This window comes from Lutra lutra, chromosome 4 (assembly GCF_902655055.1).
Source record: "Lutra lutra chromosome 4, mLutLut1.2, whole genome shotgun sequence".
NCBI classification, from domain to species: Eukaryota; Metazoa; Chordata; class Mammalia; order Carnivora; family Mustelidae; genus Lutra; species Lutra lutra.
Genome location: NC_062281.1, coordinates 169,912,077 through 169,929,779, shown reverse-complemented (window position 1 = coordinate 169,929,779; position 17,703 = coordinate 169,912,077). Strand labels below are relative to the sequence as shown.

Here is a 17,703-nt window from a genome sequence, read left to right as displayed (position 1 = left end):
AGAGAGAGAGAGGGAGAGAGAGAGAGAGAGAAAGAGAGTGAGTGTGTGTGTGTGTGTGTGTGTGTGTGTGTGTGTGTGTGTGTGGTGGGGGGGGGGATATCTGCTGTAGCAGCTTCAGGGAACCTGAAAGAGTGACTCTCAGGGCTGTCTCGAGGCTGTTGCTCAGTTCCTTCCTCATCAGTGCCATGCTCAGTTCAGGGAGGAGACTGCCACCCTTTGCTGGCTAATAACTCATTGCCACCCTGGTGGTTTTTCATCCCATACCTTGTACACTCTAAGAGAACCAGATTCTTGCACTGTGGTGTAAAGGGCAAGGACTTTGGCTTCCAGAGTGGTGGGGCAGGGATCAAGGGTGATGGTTAACAGCCTCAGCCTTCTGAGCAGAAAGATGACCAGAAAGCCCAGCCAGGATGGGACTGGCACCAGATGGGCCCTCAACTTCAGGCCTTGCTGGCTCTGGCCTTGGCTATGAGCAGGAGCCTCGAAAGCTCCTAAACTTCCTTTTATCTTGGCTTTTCCCAAGGAGAGTCTGGGTGTGTTTTATGAAAGCGAACAGCCTGGTGGCACTCTGGGGTGGGGTTATGGGGAGAACGTGCTTTCCAGGGAAAGCAGAGATTTGGAATAGAACTCGGTGGTAGCTCTGTGCACACCAGAGCAGCTACCCAGTCAGCCCAGGGCCTGCCTCGGAGCCGCTGCCGCCTGCTGGGGGCCCCACCCTGGTATGTGCCTCTCCCACCTCTTCCTGTGCAGCTCACAGCTTGCCTGAGGGGAGAAGGTAGGCCAGAAAGGGCTTTGTGCCCACGGTGGGTGGGAGCCTCAGGGCCTATGGCTGCTAGAGGGAGGAGAGGCGGCTAGACTGGAATTTAAGTGACTGGGCCAGGAAGAGCAGGTGGGGGAGCTGCGGCCCCAGCACTGGCCAGAGACCCTGGAGTCTCCATTCCAGGGTTGGGGGCCGAACCTGCTGAGCCAGGCCACCCCCTCTCCCACACCCACTCCCAGCACCTGGGGCCGACCTATCCGCTAGCGTCTCCGCCTTCTTCGCCTCACATCCTTGCAGCTTGTCCCACCCTACCCTGGCCCAGTACTCGGCAGCCCACGGGACAGCACTGTACTCCCAGCCCGGCTCTGGAGCAAGACCCGGAAGCTATGGGTATGTGCAGAGGGTTTGCGGGAGCGGAAAAGGCAAGAGAAGTCTACACCACCACCCCGCTCTCCCGCTGTCCTTTATGCGGAGTTCGGGACTCGCGCCTAAGCCCGTGTGTCCAGACCCGTCCCTTCTGAGCTGCGCCCCTACCCCGTCCTTTGTCCCCAGAGGTGCTGGTCCTGGCCGGATACCGCGCGCAGAAAGAGGACGAGCTGAGTCTGGCGCCCGGGGACGTGGTCCGGCAGGTGTCTGAGGGGCCCTCACGGGGCTGGCTGCGCGGAGAGCTGGGGGGTCGTTGTGGTCTCTTTCCCGAGCGCTTGGTCCAGGTGAGGCCAGGCCGCAGGTCGGGTGGTTGAGGGTCTCAATGCGTGCCCACCCCCGGAGCTGAGAGCCGCCGCCCCACTCCGGTCTCCTTGCGTTCGTTTCCAGGCGATCCCGGAGTGTCTGCGCGCCGCCGGGGAGGCGCCGAGCCCGCGCTATGCACGCCACCGAGGTGAGCGCCAGGCCCAGTGGGCGGGCGGGCGGAACCCGTCCAGCTCGGAAAGCCCCAGCAGGCGGCTCTGGGCGCGGCTCTGGGCGGGGCCGCTGGGGCACTCCGCGGTCTGTGATTGGTTCTTGGGTACAATGCTCCACCTTGGGGCGGGGCCTGGGGCTCTGGCTTGGGAGCCCCCGGCCCGCCCCTCTCGCAGCTCAGGGGACTGGGGCGCGCGGCTCCAGCGGCCTCTCTTTCTCTCTCATCTGACCCCAGGTCGCCCTGCCAAATCTCGGGGCCCCCAAAGATGGTGCAAGGTGAACTTCAACTACAGCCCAGAGCAGGCAGACGAGCTGAAGCTGCAAGCTGGGGAGACTGTGGAAGTGATAAAGGAGGTGAGGGGACGAAGTGATGAGAGGCTTTGGGCGGAGATGCTGGAGCTCGTCCCTGCGTGAGAGATGTGTGAAGAGAGGGTGTGGGCGTTGGGGATGCTGAGGGACACAGAAGTGGGAAAGTGAGGGAGCAAGGGAGGAGGGAGCATTGGGCAGAATCGGGGCAGAAACAAGGGTGGAAGAATTCTTGAGAGACCCTTGGGGCAGAACCAGATGGCCCTGCGTCCTCCTCCTCCCCAGATTGAGGACGGCTGGTGGCTGGGGAAGAAGAACGGGCAGCTGGGAGCCTTCCCATCCAACTTTGTGGAGTTGCTGGACAGTGGGCCCCCAAGTGAGACCTGCACCCTGTGACCCCGTGAACCCCTGTGACCAGACTCTGCAGTCTCCATTGACCCTTCCAGTGGCCTGAGCCTGTGATCCACGCATCCTGACCCTGTGACCCCTTTGACTTCTCCCATGATCTAAACTGAATTAGCACACCCCCCTAACCTCACTGTCCCCACCAGGCCTCGGGAACCCAGACATGCCTTCAGTCAGCCCTGGTACCCAGCGGCCTCCCAAGGTAAACTGGGTGCAGTGGGCACAGACCTCGCGAGTTCTTCTTAGAGGGGTGGAGGCTCAGTTTGTTCCTCCCTCCCCTTGCCCCCACTAGCTGAGCAGTCTGACCTATGACAGCCCTCCAGACTACCTGCGGACAGGTGAGCACCCAGCCCAAGGGTTCCTCGGAACCCCTTCCGAGCCTAGCTGACTTGGGGAAGGGGGAACCCAACCAAGCTGATGGGGGAGGGAGTGTCCGAATGATCTGGAGAGAGCAGTTGGCTTTAGTGGACTGACCACCCCCCTACAGTCTCCCGCCCTGAGATCTACAGGGTCCTGTTCGATTACCAGCCTGAGGCCCCAGATGAGTTGGCGCTGCGGAGGGGGGACGAAGTGAAAGTACTGAGGAAGGTAGGAAAGCACAGGGCAGGGGAGGTGGCCAGGAAGGGCACGTTGAGAAGCCGTGGGACCCGGGAAGGCAGGAACTTGGGTTCCTGGCTCACCTCCCCATGTATCTTGTTCTCCCAGACCACAGAGGATAAGGGCTGGTGGGAAGGAGAGTCTCAAGGCCGAAGAGGAGTTTTCCCTGACAACTTTGTGCTCCCCCCACCCCCAGTGAGTATGGGGGCAGGCATTCAAGTTGGGGGTCAGGAGGGCGGGCAGGCTGCCCTGGACAAAGTTGGGGGTGGTGGTGCTCAGTGGGCATTTAGGCTACCCCTAAATGACAGTGAATCTAGAAATGTGGGAACTCATCAGATTCTGATAACTTTGTTCTTCACAGGTTAAAAAGCTGACCCCACGGAAAATGGTGTCTCGGGAATCAGGTGGGTGCCTGGGAAGCCTGGGATTTGAGGGGGGAGGTGGTGGGATTTTGCTATCTGGGGCCCCACCAGTTTAGTTGCCCGTAAACACCCACAGCTTCCCAGTGGTGCTGTATTATAGTTCCTTAGGAGCTACCTCTGTAGGTTAAAGATCTGGTAGGTATCTGTGTGGGTCATTGTGTAGAAATGTGTCAGTTTGTGTGTGTGTGTATTGTATTTCTTTGTGTGTTTTGAGAATGTGGCTATCAACATGTTTAGATTTGTTTCATTTTATAAGGAAATACAGTGATCAATGAGTCTGTGTTTTTGAGACTGTGTTGTGTGTTTGCACAACACATGAATGTGTCAGTGAATAGTTCTGTGGGGATGTCTTACTTCTCTTTTAATGGAATACTTAACACATGCCAAAACTGCACATAATGTGCTTTGAAACAATAATGGGGAAAAAAAAAACAATAATGAACACCCGTGAACATTCATGAGCTGTCACCAAACCCAAGAACTAGATTATTGTTAGTGGTTTGTGTGCTCCTTTTCCTTCCCATTCTATTCCCTACCCTCACCGCAAAAGATAACCACGATTCTGAATTTTGTTTTTATAATTCCGAGTTCTTTAATTTACTTACCTATGTATGTGCCTAAATAATGCATCAATTAATTTTTGCTTATTTTTAAGCTTGATAAGAATGGTGTCATGTTTATAGTCTTCTGGGACTTGCTCTTTCCGATCAACATTATATTTTTAAGATTAATCTATGTCATATCTAGATGTAAGTTCATTAATTTTTCTCTGCTGTATAATATTCCTTGCAGGGAATTTACCACAGTTTATGTATGTTTCTGGTCTCCTCCTGATGTTAGCCATTTTCATTGTTTCTAGTTTTTGTCACAACAAATACTGCTGCCATGAACAATTCTGTGCCTGTGTTCTGGTATGCAGGTACAATCATTTCTCTAGGATACAATACTAGGGATGCCATTCGAGATCGTAGGATTTGTGAATATTCAACTTTTATGAGATAAAGTCAGTTTGGCTTTCAGAGTGATTGTGTACTTTAACGTTACACCATCAGTGTATGAGAGCCTGTTTTTCCAAATCCTCTTCAACACTTGGTTTTACCAGATTTTACTTCTTTTGTGTGTGAATCTAGTAGGTATAGAATAGCATCTCATTGTGACTCCATTTGCATTTCCCTGGTTATAATTGGTTGGGGTTCTTTATATATACTGAATACCAATCCTTTGCAGGTTACATGCCTTACAGATATTTTCTCTCATTGTGGCTTGTCATCTCTTTTTGTATAATGGTGTTCTGTGATGAATGGGAGTTCTTAATTTTAATGTAGACATATCAGTCTTTCATGGTTAGCAGGTTTTTCCTGCTCCAAGTTCAGAAAAGTCATTTACATTTTCTTTAAAACTTCTAAAGTGTTGCCTTTTGTTTTTAAGTGCCTTTATCTTTGTGGAATTGATTTTTAATGAGTAACCCAATTCTACTTTTTTCCATATGGGCAATAAATTGTTCTAGCACCCTGTATTACTCTCTGCTTATAAATTTTGCATAGCTTTCATAAGATTTATTTCTAGATGCCTCAGACTTTTTTGTTATGTCTGTTAAAAAATTAGATAGGGGCCCCTGGCTGGCTCCATTGGTGGAGCGTGCCACTCTTGATCTTAGGGTTTTGAGTTTGAGCCCCATGTTGGGTGTAAATATTACTTAAAAATAAAATCTTGGTGCGCCTGGGTGGCTCAGTTAAGCATCTGCCTTTGGCTCAGGTCATGATCCCCACGTCCTGGAATAGAGCCCCCGCCCCGCATCGGGGGCTCTGTTCAGCGGGAAGCCTGCTTCTCCCTCTCTCACTCCCCCTGCTTGTGTTCCCTCATTCACTGTGTCTCTCTCTGTCAAATAAATAAATAAAAATCTTTAAAAAAGTAAAATCTTAGGAGCACCTGGGTGGCAACGTCGGTTGAGTGTCTGCCTCTGGCTCAGGTAATGATCTCAGGGTCCTGGGATCAAGCCCCACATGAGGCTCTCTGTTCTGCGGAGAGTCTCCTTTTCCCTCTCCCTCACCCCCGCTCATGCTCTCTCTCAAATAAATAAGTAAAATCCTTAAAATCTTAAAAAATATATAAATAAATAAATAATTAAACTTTATTTTTAAATATCCTGTTTATTTCAAGAATATAGAAATGTATTGATTTTTGTATATTGATTTCATAGCCGGTCATGGTACTAAAAACTGATTATTTCTAATAATTTATCTGTACTTTTAAAAAAATTTGTTTATTTAAGAGAGAGAGAGGAAGCAAGAGAGAACATGAATGGGGCGAAGGCCAGAGGGAGAAGCAGACTTCCCGCTAAGCAGGGAGGCCAATGTGGAGCGTGATCCCAGGACTCTGAGACCATGACCTGAGCCTTAGGAAGATGCTTAACCAACTAAGCCACCCAGGCAACTCCTCCCCTGCCTTTTTTTTCCCTTTTTTATTTTTTTTATTTTTTATTTTTTTTAAGATTTTATTTATTTATTTGACAGACGGAGATCACAGAGAAGCAGGCAGAGAGAGAGGAGGAAGCAGGCTCCTTGCTGAGCAGAGAGCCCGATGTGGGGCTCAATCCCAGGACCCTGGGATCATGACCTGAGCCGAAGGTTGAGGCTTTAACCCACTGAGCCACCCAGGCGCCCCTTTTTTTCCTTTTTTAAAGATTTATTTGTTTATTTCATAGAGAGAGCACAAGTAGGAGGGGCAGAGGGAGAGGGAGAGAGAATCTCAAGCAGACTCCGTGCTGAGTGTGGAACCCATTGTGGGGCTCGATGTCAAGACCTGAGCTGAAACCAAGTCAGATGCTTAACCAACTACACCACCCAGGTGCCCCTATCTTGAGCTTCTTTTTTTTTTTTTTTAAAGCTTTTGTTTGTTTATTTATTTATTGATTTGACACAGAGAGAGAGAGACATAGAGAGAGAGAAAACACAAGCAGTGGGAGTGGGAGAGGGAGAAGCTGGCTTCCTGCTCAGCAGAGAGCAAGATGCAGGACTGGGGCTCTATTCCAGGATGCTGGGATCATGACCTGAGCCAAAGGCAGATGTGTAACAACTGAGCCACCCAGGCCCCCCCATCTCTAGCTTCTCAGTAAGTTTTCTATGAAGATAGTCATGTCATCTGTGACTAATGACAATTTTGCTCTGTCTTTTCCACTCCTTATGTCTTTTCATTTTATTTTCTCATTCTATTATAGTGGTTAGGGGGACTCAACACATGGATAGAAGTTGTCGTGTTAAACATCATTACCACATTCCTGATTTTAAGTGGAATGTTTCCAGCTTTTCTCCTTTAACAGTGAGACTTACTTAGAACCTTTTTTTTTTTCTTTTATTTATTTATTTAAAGATTTTATTTATTTATTTGACAGAGAGAGAAAGAGAGCATACAAGTAGGAGGGAGCAGCAGGCAGAGGGAGAGGGAGAAGCAGACTCCCTGCTGAGCAGGGAGCCCGATGTGGGGCTCAATCCCAGGACCCCAGGATCATGACCTGAGCTGAAGGCAGACCCTTAACTGACTGAGCCACCCAGGTGTCCCTAGATCTTTTCTTAGATATTTTTTTTTGTCAGATTAAGAAAGGGCCTTTCTATTTCTAGTTTATTTATAATTTTTATGAGTATGTGCTGAATTTTTTCCAAATTGTTTATGTGAATCTTTTGAAATGATTTCTCTGAGTTTTCTCTTTTAATCTGTCAATGTGATAAAAGACATTTGTAGAATTTTCTAATGTTAAGCCACCTTGTATTCTTAGGATCAATTAAATTGGTTATGGTTTTATTATCTTTTCATATACTATTATCATATACTGTTATCTTTTCATAAACCTTTTTCTTTTTTTTTTTTTTTTTAGATTTTATTTATTTATTTGGCAGACAGAGATCACAAGCAGACAGAGAGGCAGGCCTCGGAGAGAGAGGAGGAAGCAGGCTCCCTGCTGAGCAGAGAGCCCGATGTGGGGCTCGATCCCAGGACCCTGGGATCATGACCTGAGCCGAAGGCAGAGGCTTTAACCCACTGAGCCACCCAGGAGCCCCCATAAACCTTTTTCTTAAGGTTTCAGCATTTATTTTTACTGTCCTCCTCTGATAATGAATATTATACTGGCCCCATAAATGAGTTAAAGGGTACACATTTTGTTTTTTAATTATCTGGTAGATCTTAAAAATATGGGAATCATCATGGGGGCAAATGGCTCGTTCAGTCCGAAACGTGTACGGCTCTTGATCTCAGAGTTGTGAGCTTGAGCCCCACACTAGGGATACAATTTACTTGGGAGAAAACCAAAAAAAGATGGCATCATCATTCCTAGAGAGTTGATAAAACTTGCCTATAAATCCATCTGGTCCTTTCTTTTCATTTTGTTTTGTTTTCCATTATGGGAAGATTTTAAACTACTCCCATTTCCTTTTTCTTTCTTTCTTTCTTTTTTTAAAATTTCTTTAATAGTTACAGGAAAGGGGCGCCTGGGTGGCTCAGTGGGTTGAGCCGCTGCCTTCGGCTCAGGTCATGATCCCAGGTCCTGGGTTCGAGCCCCACATCGGGCTTTCTGCTCAGCAGGGAGCCTGCTTCCTCCTCTCTCTCTGCCTGCCTCTCTGCCTACTTGTGATTTCTCTCTGTCAAATAAATAAATAAAATCTTAAAAAAAAAAAAAAGTTACCCGAAAGTTTGGCTGAAATTCTTTCTTTTTCTTCTTCTTTGTTTTGTTTGGCTTAAATCAACAGAAAATTAATCTCTCATGGTTCTGGGGGCTAGAAATCCAAAATCAAGATGTTGGCATAGCCATGCTTTCTGTGAAGAGTGGAGGGGAAGCATCTCTCCTCGTCTCTCAGCTACTGGGAGTCGCTGGCTATCCTTGCCTTATAGGTATATCTACCACTCTTCTCTGCCTGTCTTCACGTTGTTGTCTTCACTGTGTGGGCGTCCAAATTTTCCTCTTCCAATAAGATCACCAGTCACTGGTTTAAGGCCCTGATAGAGTGTAACCTTCTCTCTCTCTTTTTTTTTTTTAATTGTTTATTTATCTGACAAAGAGACAGCAAGAGAACATAAGCAGGAGGAGTGGGAGAGGGGGACGCAGGCTTCCTGAGGAGTGGGGAGCCTGATGAGGGGTTCGATCGCAGGATCCTGGGATTATGACCTGAGCCAAAGGCAGATGCTTAATGACTGAGCCAACCAGGCAGTCCTCTTAACTTGATTAAATTTGCAAAGACCCTTTTACAACTGCTGTTCAAACGGCTTTACCTTGGAACTCAGATGGGAGGGAATCTTGCATTTTAGGAAGCTTGCAGTGTTCTTTCTGTTTCCTGGTCCCCGGGTAAACATGGCTGGCCAGAAATCTAGCTAAAATTCTCGAATCAGTTTTATTTTCATTTTTGTTTTTTTTTTTTAATTATTTATTATTATTTATTTATTTATTTTTAAAGATTTTATTTATTTATTTGACAGAGAGAGAGATCACAAGTAGGCAGAGAGGCAGGTAGAGATAGAGGGGGAAGCAGGCTCCCTGCTGAGCTCCAATGAGGAGCTCAATCCCAGGACCCTGAGATCATGACCTGAGCTGAAGGCAGAGGCTTAACCCACTGAGCCACCCAGGTGCCCCTAATTATTTGTTTTTTAAAGTAATCTCTACACCCAACATAGGCCTCAGACTCACCACCCCCAGATCTAGAGCCTCATGCTCCACTGATGAGCCCCCCAGGCGTCCCGTGAAAACCCTTTTCTATTGCACCTTTTGTTTCCAAGCTTCATCTTGCTCTAGTATGTGTTGTACTTCATTCCCTTTCGTTGCCCAATAATATTCTGTTATGTGAATGTCTGAGATTTTATCCATCTATTTGCCGGTGGACATTGTGTCGTTTTTACTTTTGGGGGTAGGAACATTTGTGTACGAGTTTTTGTGTTGGCTGTTTCCATTTCCCTTGGGTATATGCCTAAGAAAGGGATCTCTGGCCGCTAGGAGAGCTCTGGGTTTAGCTTTGAGAAGAACTGTCAGTTTTCCAAAATGCTTGTCCCGTTTTATATTCCCACCAGCAATGCAGGACGGTTCTGCTTTTTCCACATCTTCACCAACATTTGTTACTCTCTTTTTTGTCCTAATCATCTTAGTCAGTGTGGGGTGGTATCTCGTTGTGGATCTGCTCTACCTTTCTCTGCCCGCTTACATGTTGAATGTCTTTTCATAGGTTTATTCCCAATTTGTATGTCTTTCGGAGAAATGTCTATTTGGGTCCTTTGCCTCTTTTTTCATCAGGTTCGTTGACTTTTGACTGTTGACTTCTAGAGTTTTTTCAGTGTCTTGAGAAAAGTCCCTTATTGGGCATTGACTTTGCAAATATTTTCCCCCATCCTGTTGTCTTTTCACTTTCTTACTGGTGTCCTTTTTTTTTTTTTTTTTTAAGATTTTATTTATTTATTTGACAGAGATCACAAGTAGACGGAGAGGAAGGCAGAGAGAGAGAGAGAGAGAGGGAAGCAGGCTTCTTGCTGAGCAGAGAGCCCGATGTGGGACTCGATCCCAGGACCCTGAGATCATGACCTGAGCCGAAGGCAGCGGCTTAACCCACTGAGCCACCCAGGCGCCCTTACTGGTGTCCTTTAATGCACAAAAGTTTTACATCTGAAGGAAGTCTCATGTCTGTATTTTCTCTTTGGTTGCTTGTGGTTTTGGTGTCCTGTCTATGAAACCAGTGCCAAGTCCAAGGCTGCACCCTAATGAGTTACCTCCCTCCACTGTAGCAGCAAAGCTGCCAATCCTTGCAACCAGCCCCTCGCTGCAGAGCAGTGTCTGCACAGACCAGGCTGGCGGGAGCGCGGCAGGGATGGGGGCAGGCGCCAGCAAGGGCGCCATCAAGCGTAAAATGCTTCTCAGGTTATTGTATGCCTTTGGTCCATTTCCAAAGCCCGGCAGTGGTGGTTTTGTCCAGCTTTCTAGTTGCCTTGTGAGGTGAGGATTTGTCTACTACGTCATTCAGCGGTAGCCAAACCCCCTTTCATTATGCATTCTTTCCACCACTGCTTCCAAATGTTCTGCTCCTTCTATCACTATGCTTCCAGCTTACTAATTCTCTCCCTGGCTTTTTGGCTGTTTTACCTGCTCTTTAACCTATATTTGATTTATTTCAAGAATGCTGTTTTTTGAGACGCCTGGGTGGCTCAGTGGGTTAAACCTCTGCCTTCGGCTCAGATCATGATCTTGAGGTCCTGGGATCAAGCCCCACATTGGGTTCTCTGCTCAGCGGGGAGCCTGCTTCCCCCTCTCTCTCTACCTGCCTCTGCCTACTTGTGATCTCTCTCTGTCAAATAAATAAATAAAATCTTTAAAAAAAAGATTAAGGGGCGCCTGGGTGGCTCAGTGGGTTAAGCCGCTGCCTTCGGCTCAGGTCATGATCTCAGGGTCCTGGGATCGAGTCCCACATCAGGCTCTCTGCTCAGCAAGAAGCCTGCTTCTCTCTCTCTCTCTCTGCCTGCCTCTCCGTCTACTTGTGATCTCTTCTGTCAAATAAATAAATAAAATCTTTAAAAAAAAATAAAAATAAAAATAAAAAAAAGATTAAAAAAAAAAAAGAATGCTCTTTTTCATCTCTAGTCACTCAGTTTTCCTTCCCGCCCCCAGACTTGCCTGTTTATTCCCGATGGTCCCTTTGTTGCCTGCCCCGTAGCACAGCTGTGCTCTCTGACAATTCTAGCACCTGCTGTGCGTCATATCTGCTGACTCCCATTGTCAGTGGCCTGCCTTTTCGTGTGTTTTGTGATCTTGGTGTGTGAGCTCAGGACTTGATCCTAACCTGAGGGAGTTCCCGCCTCGGGAGGGGAAGCCTTCTTCCAGAGAGGTCTTGCTTCTACTTCTGCTGGGAGCCAAAGGGCACCAATCACCAGAGACCAGAGATCACCAGAGCCCTCTAGAAGAAAGGGGTGGCACTGCTGTGTTGCTACCAAGCTTGGGGCCTGTGGCGGGGGCTCAGGAGGTGCCCCCCCACTCCCGGGTATCGGTTCCTCATCACAGGCCCATCACAGGTAGTAGCATGGCCCTCCTACTACCTTTCTGGCCTCAGTTTCTCCCTTTTCGTGGACCTCCCCTGCTTCTTTGAGGTCCACCAGTGCCTCAAAAGTGTATCCTCCGGGGGACAGGATTGCTTTCTAGTGGGAGGGCCCTCCCAAGCTCCTCATCCATTAACGCACGAGAAACTGAAGTCAGAGTGAACGTTCACGGAGCTTTGACTCCATGCTCCATACTCTTCTAAGCAGCTCACACGAGTGGGGTCCCTCCAACCTCATAGTAGCCCCCCCCACCAGGTGGATACTGTCATTATGCACGTTGTACAGACATGGTACCAGGGCACAGGGCGGCTAAGTGACACAGCTGGTCCTTGCACAGCTGGCGCGGAGTGGAGCGGGACGTCAGAGCCTGGCTTCCGGCTCCGGGGTCTGCACCAGCACACTGTGCATCCCGTCAGGATTCGTGTGCATGTCTGCATGTGAGACCGTGTATGTGACTAAACGCCAGCAGGTGTGTGTGCCTAGGCCGGAGCAGCTGCTCGGTGCCCACAGATGTGAAGGTCACTGCGTGTGACTGTTCACTCTGACCTTACCTTCTCAGCGTGGCCACCTCTGACCACCCCATTTAGAATTGACATTCCCCTGCTTGTTCTTCCTCAGTAACAGCCAGTAACTCTCTCACATACAATACAGTCTACTTTTGCTTATGTCTGCTTCCCTCTTGGAAGCCGAGCCCACCCTGACTGCTGTGGGAACACGCTGCAGGCAGGGGGAGTGCGGCCAGGGCCCATGTAGGAGGCTCCTGCCCTAGTCCTGGCCAAAGGAGTGGTGCCTTGGGCTAGCGTGCTTAGTGGCACTCTAAGGGTTGAATTCAGGACCTGTTTTGAATGTGGAGCAATCAGGATTTACTCGTGGTTTGGATGGTACAGCATAAGGGAGTGAGAGAGGTCAAGGGTGACTCATTTTGTCATCTGGGCGTGTGGGTGAGTGTGGGAGGTGGGGAACACTGGAAAAGAGTCAGATTTGGGGGATGGGAAGTGAGAGCTCAGTGTTGGGTCTATTAAGTGTGTGATGCCAGTTAGCTCCCCGAGTGGAAAGGGAGAGGACACTGGGATAGGAATCTGGAGTTCAGAGGCTGCGGATGAAAATGTGGGAGTCATTGGCTTACTGATGCTAATTAACTCCATAAAACTGGGTGAGATCTCTAAGGGAGTGAATGAGATAGAGAAGACCAAGAAGTTCTAGGGCAGGGGGGTTGGATTGGGAAGGGCTATTGCTGTGGGCTAAGAAAAAGATAAAGTCTGTACCAGGGAGGCAGCCATGGGCACTGAGCAGGGAGCAGGTCAAAAAGTATGGATAGGAGCGCCTGGCTGGCTCAGTCTGTAGAGCGTGCAACTCTTGATCTTGGGGTTGTGAGTTTGAGACACATGTTGGGCACAGAGATTACTTAAAAAAAAAAAAAAGTATGGATAAAAAACTTGGCAGGATATGAAGCCATGTCCTCTCCACAGCCTTCCCTGACAACTGTCTCCTGCTAGGTGTCCCTTCGGGTTGCTCCCATGGTTCCTTATGTCCATGTGGCATGAGGGTGGTCGGCTTCCCCCGAGTTCTGAAGAGGCAGAATCAAATGTTCATCTCTTGTCCCTCGTCCTCTATGCAGAGGACAGGGCCAGCAACTGTTAGATGGATGGATAAGGGAGTGAATGAGTGCCACACTCCCTTCTCCTCTCCCAGCTCCTATAAAGGAACCAAAAAAGGTGACGCCCAAATCAGTCCTCCCTACAGTCAAGAAGCTGGTGACAGCCCCCCCTGGGCCCAGCAAAGCCAAGTAAGGAGCAGGGTTGGGGGGTTGGGGAAGGAGGAAAGTACAAAGGAAATGCTGCTCCCTGTTGCCCACCTCCTGGTCTGATGGGGATATGTTCCAGGCCTTCTTGGACACCCAGCGGAGACAGTCAGAAGCGCCCCTCCCGAGACTTGGGTAGGTCTCCTTGCCTCCCTCTGGTGGGAAGGAATGGGGGACCGGGATAGGGTAGCTGTGCTGAAGGACAGAGACGGGGAGAGACCTGGGGTCAGAGGACCCTGGACCCCTGAGGTTCTGCTCTCATAGGCTCCGGTGGCAGCTTCCTCAGCCGGGGTCCAGGCCACCCTGGTAGAAAGGGACCAAAAACCCAGGCTTCCCGGCAGCGCTCTGCAACCAGTCAGGTAAGAGGTCCTGAGACACCGGGACCACCGACAGAGTCCGGTTCCCATATCCCTGGGATATGTGAGGGGGGAAGGATCCCAGGCCAAGGGGAACCTGACTCAAACTGTCAAGGTACCCATCCCTCAGCTGAGCCCTCACCCCCATCACCACAGGAGGAAGAGCAGAGCAGCCTAGCGAAGGCCTCTCCTGTGAATAAAACTCCCACTCTGGACAAGACCCCCAGCCCAGAGAAGACTCTGTCTCCAGATAAGGCCCCCACTCCAGAGGAAACCCTGACTCCAGATAAGGTCCCCGTCTCAGAGGGGGCCCTGACTCTAGAGTTCAAGGCCCCAGCCCTAGGGAACCCCACCCCACAGGAGGGCCTGACTCTAGACAAGGCCCCCAGCCCAGACAGCCTCATTTCTGTGGATGCGGCCCCTGCCCCAGAAGTCCCACCAGAGGATGAACTCCTTGGCCCAAAGATGGTCCCTCCTGGGGATGAGGTGCCCACCCTGGAAAAGGTCTTGACTCCTGAGCAGGTGCTCTCTAAAGAGGCCTGCACTAGAGACAACACTCAATTCCATCACTTCTTTCCGGAGCAAGCCCTGCTGAAGTTCACATCTCCTGTGGCCAATGAGTCTCCATCCCAAGAGGCCCACATGCCAGAGAAGGCTGATCTCTGCATGAATACACACCCTCTTGATCAGAGCGACGGCTCCCCATTCCAGTCTAAGTCCAAGCCAGGGTCCATGCCTGCCCTTGAGAAGGCTACAACCCTCCTCCAGGAGGCACCTGGGAAGCATGAGGGTACCCCGGAAGAGGCAGCACTCCCCAAAGAGGAGGTGGCCCCCAAAGAGGTAGACCCTGCTCAAAAGAATCCTCATTCTATCAAGTCGACTCCAGACCCCCAAGAGACTCCCACCCCACTTTCCCCGGTTCCGCAAAATCTCACGGACAGCAAAAGTGACAGAGGCGATATCATGAGGCTACAGGACGAGATGGAATCTTTAAGGAGGTCGCTGGAGCGGATGGGGGTGCAGCTGGAGTAAGTGAGGAGGAGGGAGGAGCGGGGTCAGGAAGGGGGCCGGTGGCTCTAAGCCTGCCCAGCCCACCCCTCCCCCTCGACCTCCCGTCCGCAGGAGGAAGCTGACGGACATCTGGGAGGAGCTGAAGAGAGAGAAGGAGAAGCGCCGGCTGCTGGAGGTGGGTGGGGTGCGGGTCTTAGGGGCTGGAGGCTGGCCTCCCCTGAAGGCCTGTCCTGACGCCCTCTCCCGACTAGGTGCAGATGAAGCAGGGGACTCGGGAGTCCCGGACCCAGGGCTCCATCCACGCGCAGACGCAGACGCACTGAGGGTGGGCCCGGCAGGGACCATGGCGGGACCTGGGAGCAAGTCAGCCTCCGGCCACCCACGTCCTTGCACACGACTTTGAGAAACGCAAGAAAGTAAACCGCAGTGTACGCGCTCGCCGCGCCTGCCTTGTCCGTGCGGGGGCGGGGCCTGCGTGGCGGGGGCGGGGCCTGCCAGGCGCTCCCGGCCCTCCGCATTCCGGACGGTCTCTCCCGGGCACATCTGGCCAACATGTGGCTCCCATTACCGATCCCAAGGCCTCCGCGCGGCTATTTTTATCCACCGGATGGCGGGGGCGGGTGGGGGGTGTCTCCTTCGGACGTCTGCCGGGTGCTGGAGAAATGGCCGGCAGGAGGGGCCCAGGCGGGGTCGTGCTCTGCCCGCGGGCCCGGATTCCGGAATCCAGCTGTGCGCCAGAGGAGGAGGGCGGGCCTGCTCTGGAGCCGGGACCCCTCCCAGTTGGCCCCATAGTTCGCTCGGAAGAACTCGCTGGAACGCTTCTCTGCTCGGAGCCCCGCTCAGGCACACACGGTTAACACGGGCTAATAGTGCCTCAGCATCAAGGGCAGGGTCCCGGGGCCTCTGTGTGTGTGTGTGTGTTTGTGTAGTGATGCAGGATCCCAGGGGCAAAGTGCGCCCAGGCCTTCGCCTGGGAAGGAATGCATTTGTGAGGAAGGAATGCGAGTGATAACTTGTTCTGTGCGTGAGGCTGTGAGGTGGTGGAGGGAGTGGTTTTTTTTTCAGTCTGTGAACTGAATGCAAGCATGTATGCTCAGGTGTTGATGGAGGTGGTCAGCCTGGTTAAAAGAGTCGAGTCGTGTCTCAATCTGGGTCCCCCTGCATGGCAGGAGCCTGGAGAACGTTGGGGACAGAAGTAAGAAAGGGAGACTGAGTCACTGAGAATGCAGTTTTCATTGGTTACTTATCTCTTAACCAATCGCAGGAGAAGGGCTGGGGACCCTGTGCCCTGTCCTCCTCCCCCGCGGGCTTTCTGGCAGGACTGGGGATCTCAGAAGGTGGGGATCCAGGTCCAATGGCACTGGGGAGCCGTGGGGGCGGGGCCTCCATAGCACCGTGGGCAGGGGCAGTCCCAATGTCCTGGGGCAGCTGTGAGTTCCTGCGCATGTCCAGTACGCAGAGCCCCTTGCAGCGGGAAAGGGCCGGTCAGTAATAGTGCATGCGACCCAGGGTGCCTGTGGCCGTGGGGCTAGGCCCCAGCGTGCCAGTGCCCAGCAGGTCCGGCTGCCCAGTGCGCCAAATCTCCCTTAGGATCCGTTCCCGCTCCTCCAAGCGCTGCGCCCGCTCCAACTCCTCTGCGGACGTGAAGACGTTTACGCTCAGCGGCCCGTCTGGCTCAGCCGTCAGCTCTGGGCCCTGCAGCGTGTCGTCCGGGCCCAGCCGCGTCATCGTGTCCTCCTCCTCGTCCTCGTCGTCCTCGGGTTCGAGGGTGCTGCTGCGGGGGTCCTGGCGCGGAGCAGGGGCCCGGGGCCGCGGGCGGGGAGCGCAGGAGATACTGATGACTAGTAGGCACAGCGTTAGCAGCAGGCCAAAGCAGACTCCCAGCACGAAGTAGAGGCCAAAGCTCTCGGGGTTAGCTGGGGGTCAGAGGGCAGAAGTCATGGAGGAGCCCTGCCTCCCTGGCGGGTGGGAGTTATTCCACTGCGGAAGGACTCCAGTTTCGAAGTTTGGGGGGCAAGGGCAGTCCTCCTTATTTGAAAGGCATTAGGTAGCCGCCATCGGTCAGCGAGGGACGGGGAGGATAGGGCTGGGAGGTGGGGAGGGAAGGGGAGTGGGGCCTCAGAGGGTCAGGGAGGGGCCCATGCCCCCCGGGGCCCGCCCTCACCGCGGATGTGCGCGTAGGCCGCCAGGCTGTTGCTCAGCAACTCCATGTCCCTCCGTGGGGCATCCATGCTGCTCTGGGGGCGGATGGCAAGCCCCCCGTCAGCCTGCGGGGTCAGCAAGGTCAGATCCCAATCCCCAGCCCGGAGCTGATCCTGACCCCGCCTCCTCCGGGTAGCTCCCCTCGCTGGAAGAGCAGTCCCGGGGTCCAAACTGGAGACAGCAGCTCTCTAACTTTGTTACAGACCTGGGCCCTGCCTGGGAGATCCTTTCCCTGGACGCAGACGCCCCTCCAACTTGAGGGGTCAGGGAAGTGGGCCGCAGGAGGCTCCGCCCCCTTGTGGGGTCCCCAAATGACGCCCGGTTTCGCCGTCCCGGTAGTGGGATGGAGGAGCGAGACGCGAGTGCCTTTTCCACTCCCAGGGCGGGCTCCAGAGGCGAAGCCGCCTCCCTCTCCCCTCCAGCCCGCCCCGCTGGGACCCACCGGCCCAAAGGCCGGGGCTCACTCACCGTCAGCGCCCCGCTTCCCCGCTGCCGGCCCCGGCGCGTCCGGCGGCCGCATACACCCAAGACCCGGCCGCTCCCGCCCCGTCCGGTCCCAGCTTCCCCGCCTGCCCGGCTCGGCTCCCAGGTCGCGGCAGCGCGGGCCGGACACGGGCCGATGGACCAGCCGGCCGAAAGTTTCCTCCGAGGAAAGAGGAGGGGCGGGGCGGGGCGGGGCGGGGGGAGGCGGGGAGGAAAAGGGCCGGGAGAGGAAGGGGAGAGGAGCGAGCGACTGGGAGGAGGGGGAGCGAGGCCGGCGGGGCCGTCTGCTCTCCCACAGGAAACCGCTGGGGAGGCTGGTGGCAGGGTCCCGCCCCCAAGCTACTAATAACAAAAATAATGAAGTTTTGCCTATGTCTCTCTGTGTGTGTATATGTATGTGCCCTT

General features: G+C 52.4%; 2 protein-coding genes across 7 annotated transcripts; one reads left to right on the top strand and one right to left on the bottom strand.

The window, feature by feature from the left end:
* Window positions 1-663: 663 nt before the first annotated feature.
* On the top strand, window positions 664-15,719 carry SH3D21 (SH3 domain containing 21). 4 transcript variants are annotated; one of them, XM_047725594.1, is made up of 17 exons: window positions 664-719; window positions 1,000-1,150; window positions 1,313-1,470; window positions 1,574-1,637; window positions 1,893-2,011; window positions 2,249-2,339; window positions 2,515-2,570; window positions 2,661-2,706; window positions 2,856-2,956; window positions 3,074-3,160; window positions 3,327-3,369; window positions 13,138-13,231; window positions 13,329-13,381; window positions 13,511-13,605; window positions 13,759-14,630; window positions 14,725-14,788; window positions 14,865-15,719. In XM_047725594.1, exons 2-17 carry the CDS (start codon window positions 1,147-1,149, stop codon window positions 14,934-14,936), a joined length of 2,019 nt encoding a protein of 672 aa, XP_047581550.1. In that variant the 5' UTR covers window positions 664-719; window positions 1,000-1,146; the 3' UTR covers window positions 14,937-15,719. The 4 variants fall into 4 exon arrangements, with proteins under 4 accessions (XP_047581550.1, XP_047581547.1, XP_047581548.1 ...); XM_047725591.1 differs by lacking the exon at window positions 664-719 and having other exon boundaries at window positions 14,871-15,719; XM_047725592.1 differs by lacking the exons at window positions 664-719; window positions 1,000-1,150; window positions 2,249-2,339 and having other exon boundaries at window positions 1,277-1,470.
* Window positions 15,720-15,827: 108 nt separating this feature from the next.
* EVA1B (eva-1 homolog B) lies at window positions 15,828-17,508 on the bottom strand. Of its 3 annotated transcripts, none has more exons than XM_047725599.1 (3): window positions 17,284-17,508; window positions 16,778-16,850; window positions 15,828-16,529 (listed from the first exon to the last, which is right to left on the bottom strand). In XM_047725599.1, exons 2-3 carry the CDS (start codon window positions 16,842-16,844, stop codon window positions 16,099-16,101), a joined length of 498 nt encoding a protein of 165 aa, XP_047581555.1. In that variant the 5' UTR covers window positions 16,845-16,850; window positions 17,284-17,508; the 3' UTR covers window positions 15,828-16,098. The 3 variants fall into 3 exon arrangements, with proteins under 3 accessions (XP_047581555.1, XP_047581553.1, XP_047581556.1); XM_047725597.1 differs by having other exon boundaries at window positions 16,778-16,880; window positions 17,284-17,502; XM_047725600.1 differs by lacking the exon at window positions 17,284-17,508 and adding an exon at window positions 17,021-17,235.
* Window positions 17,509-17,703: the final 195 nt, after the last annotated feature.

Bases quoted from the DNA above. Each gene is read 5' to 3' on its own strand.
- EVA1B (XM_047725599.1), bottom strand. From the start codon at position 16,844: ATGGATGCCCCACGGAGGGACATGGAGTTGCTGAGCAACAGCCTGGCG. The intron at 16,530-16,777 runs GTGAGGGCGGGC...TCTGACCCCCAG, and splicing joins GGCCTACGCGCACATCCGCG to CTAACCCCGAGAGCTTTGGC.
- SH3D21 (XM_047725594.1), top strand. The intron at 2,571-2,660 runs GTAAACTGGGTG...TGCCCCCACTAG, and splicing joins GTACCCAGCGGCCTCCCAAG to CTGAGCAGTCTGACCTATGA. The intron at 13,232-13,328 runs GTAAGGAGCAGG...GATATGTTCCAG, and splicing joins CCTGGGCCCAGCAAAGCCAA to GCCTTCTTGGACACCCAGCG.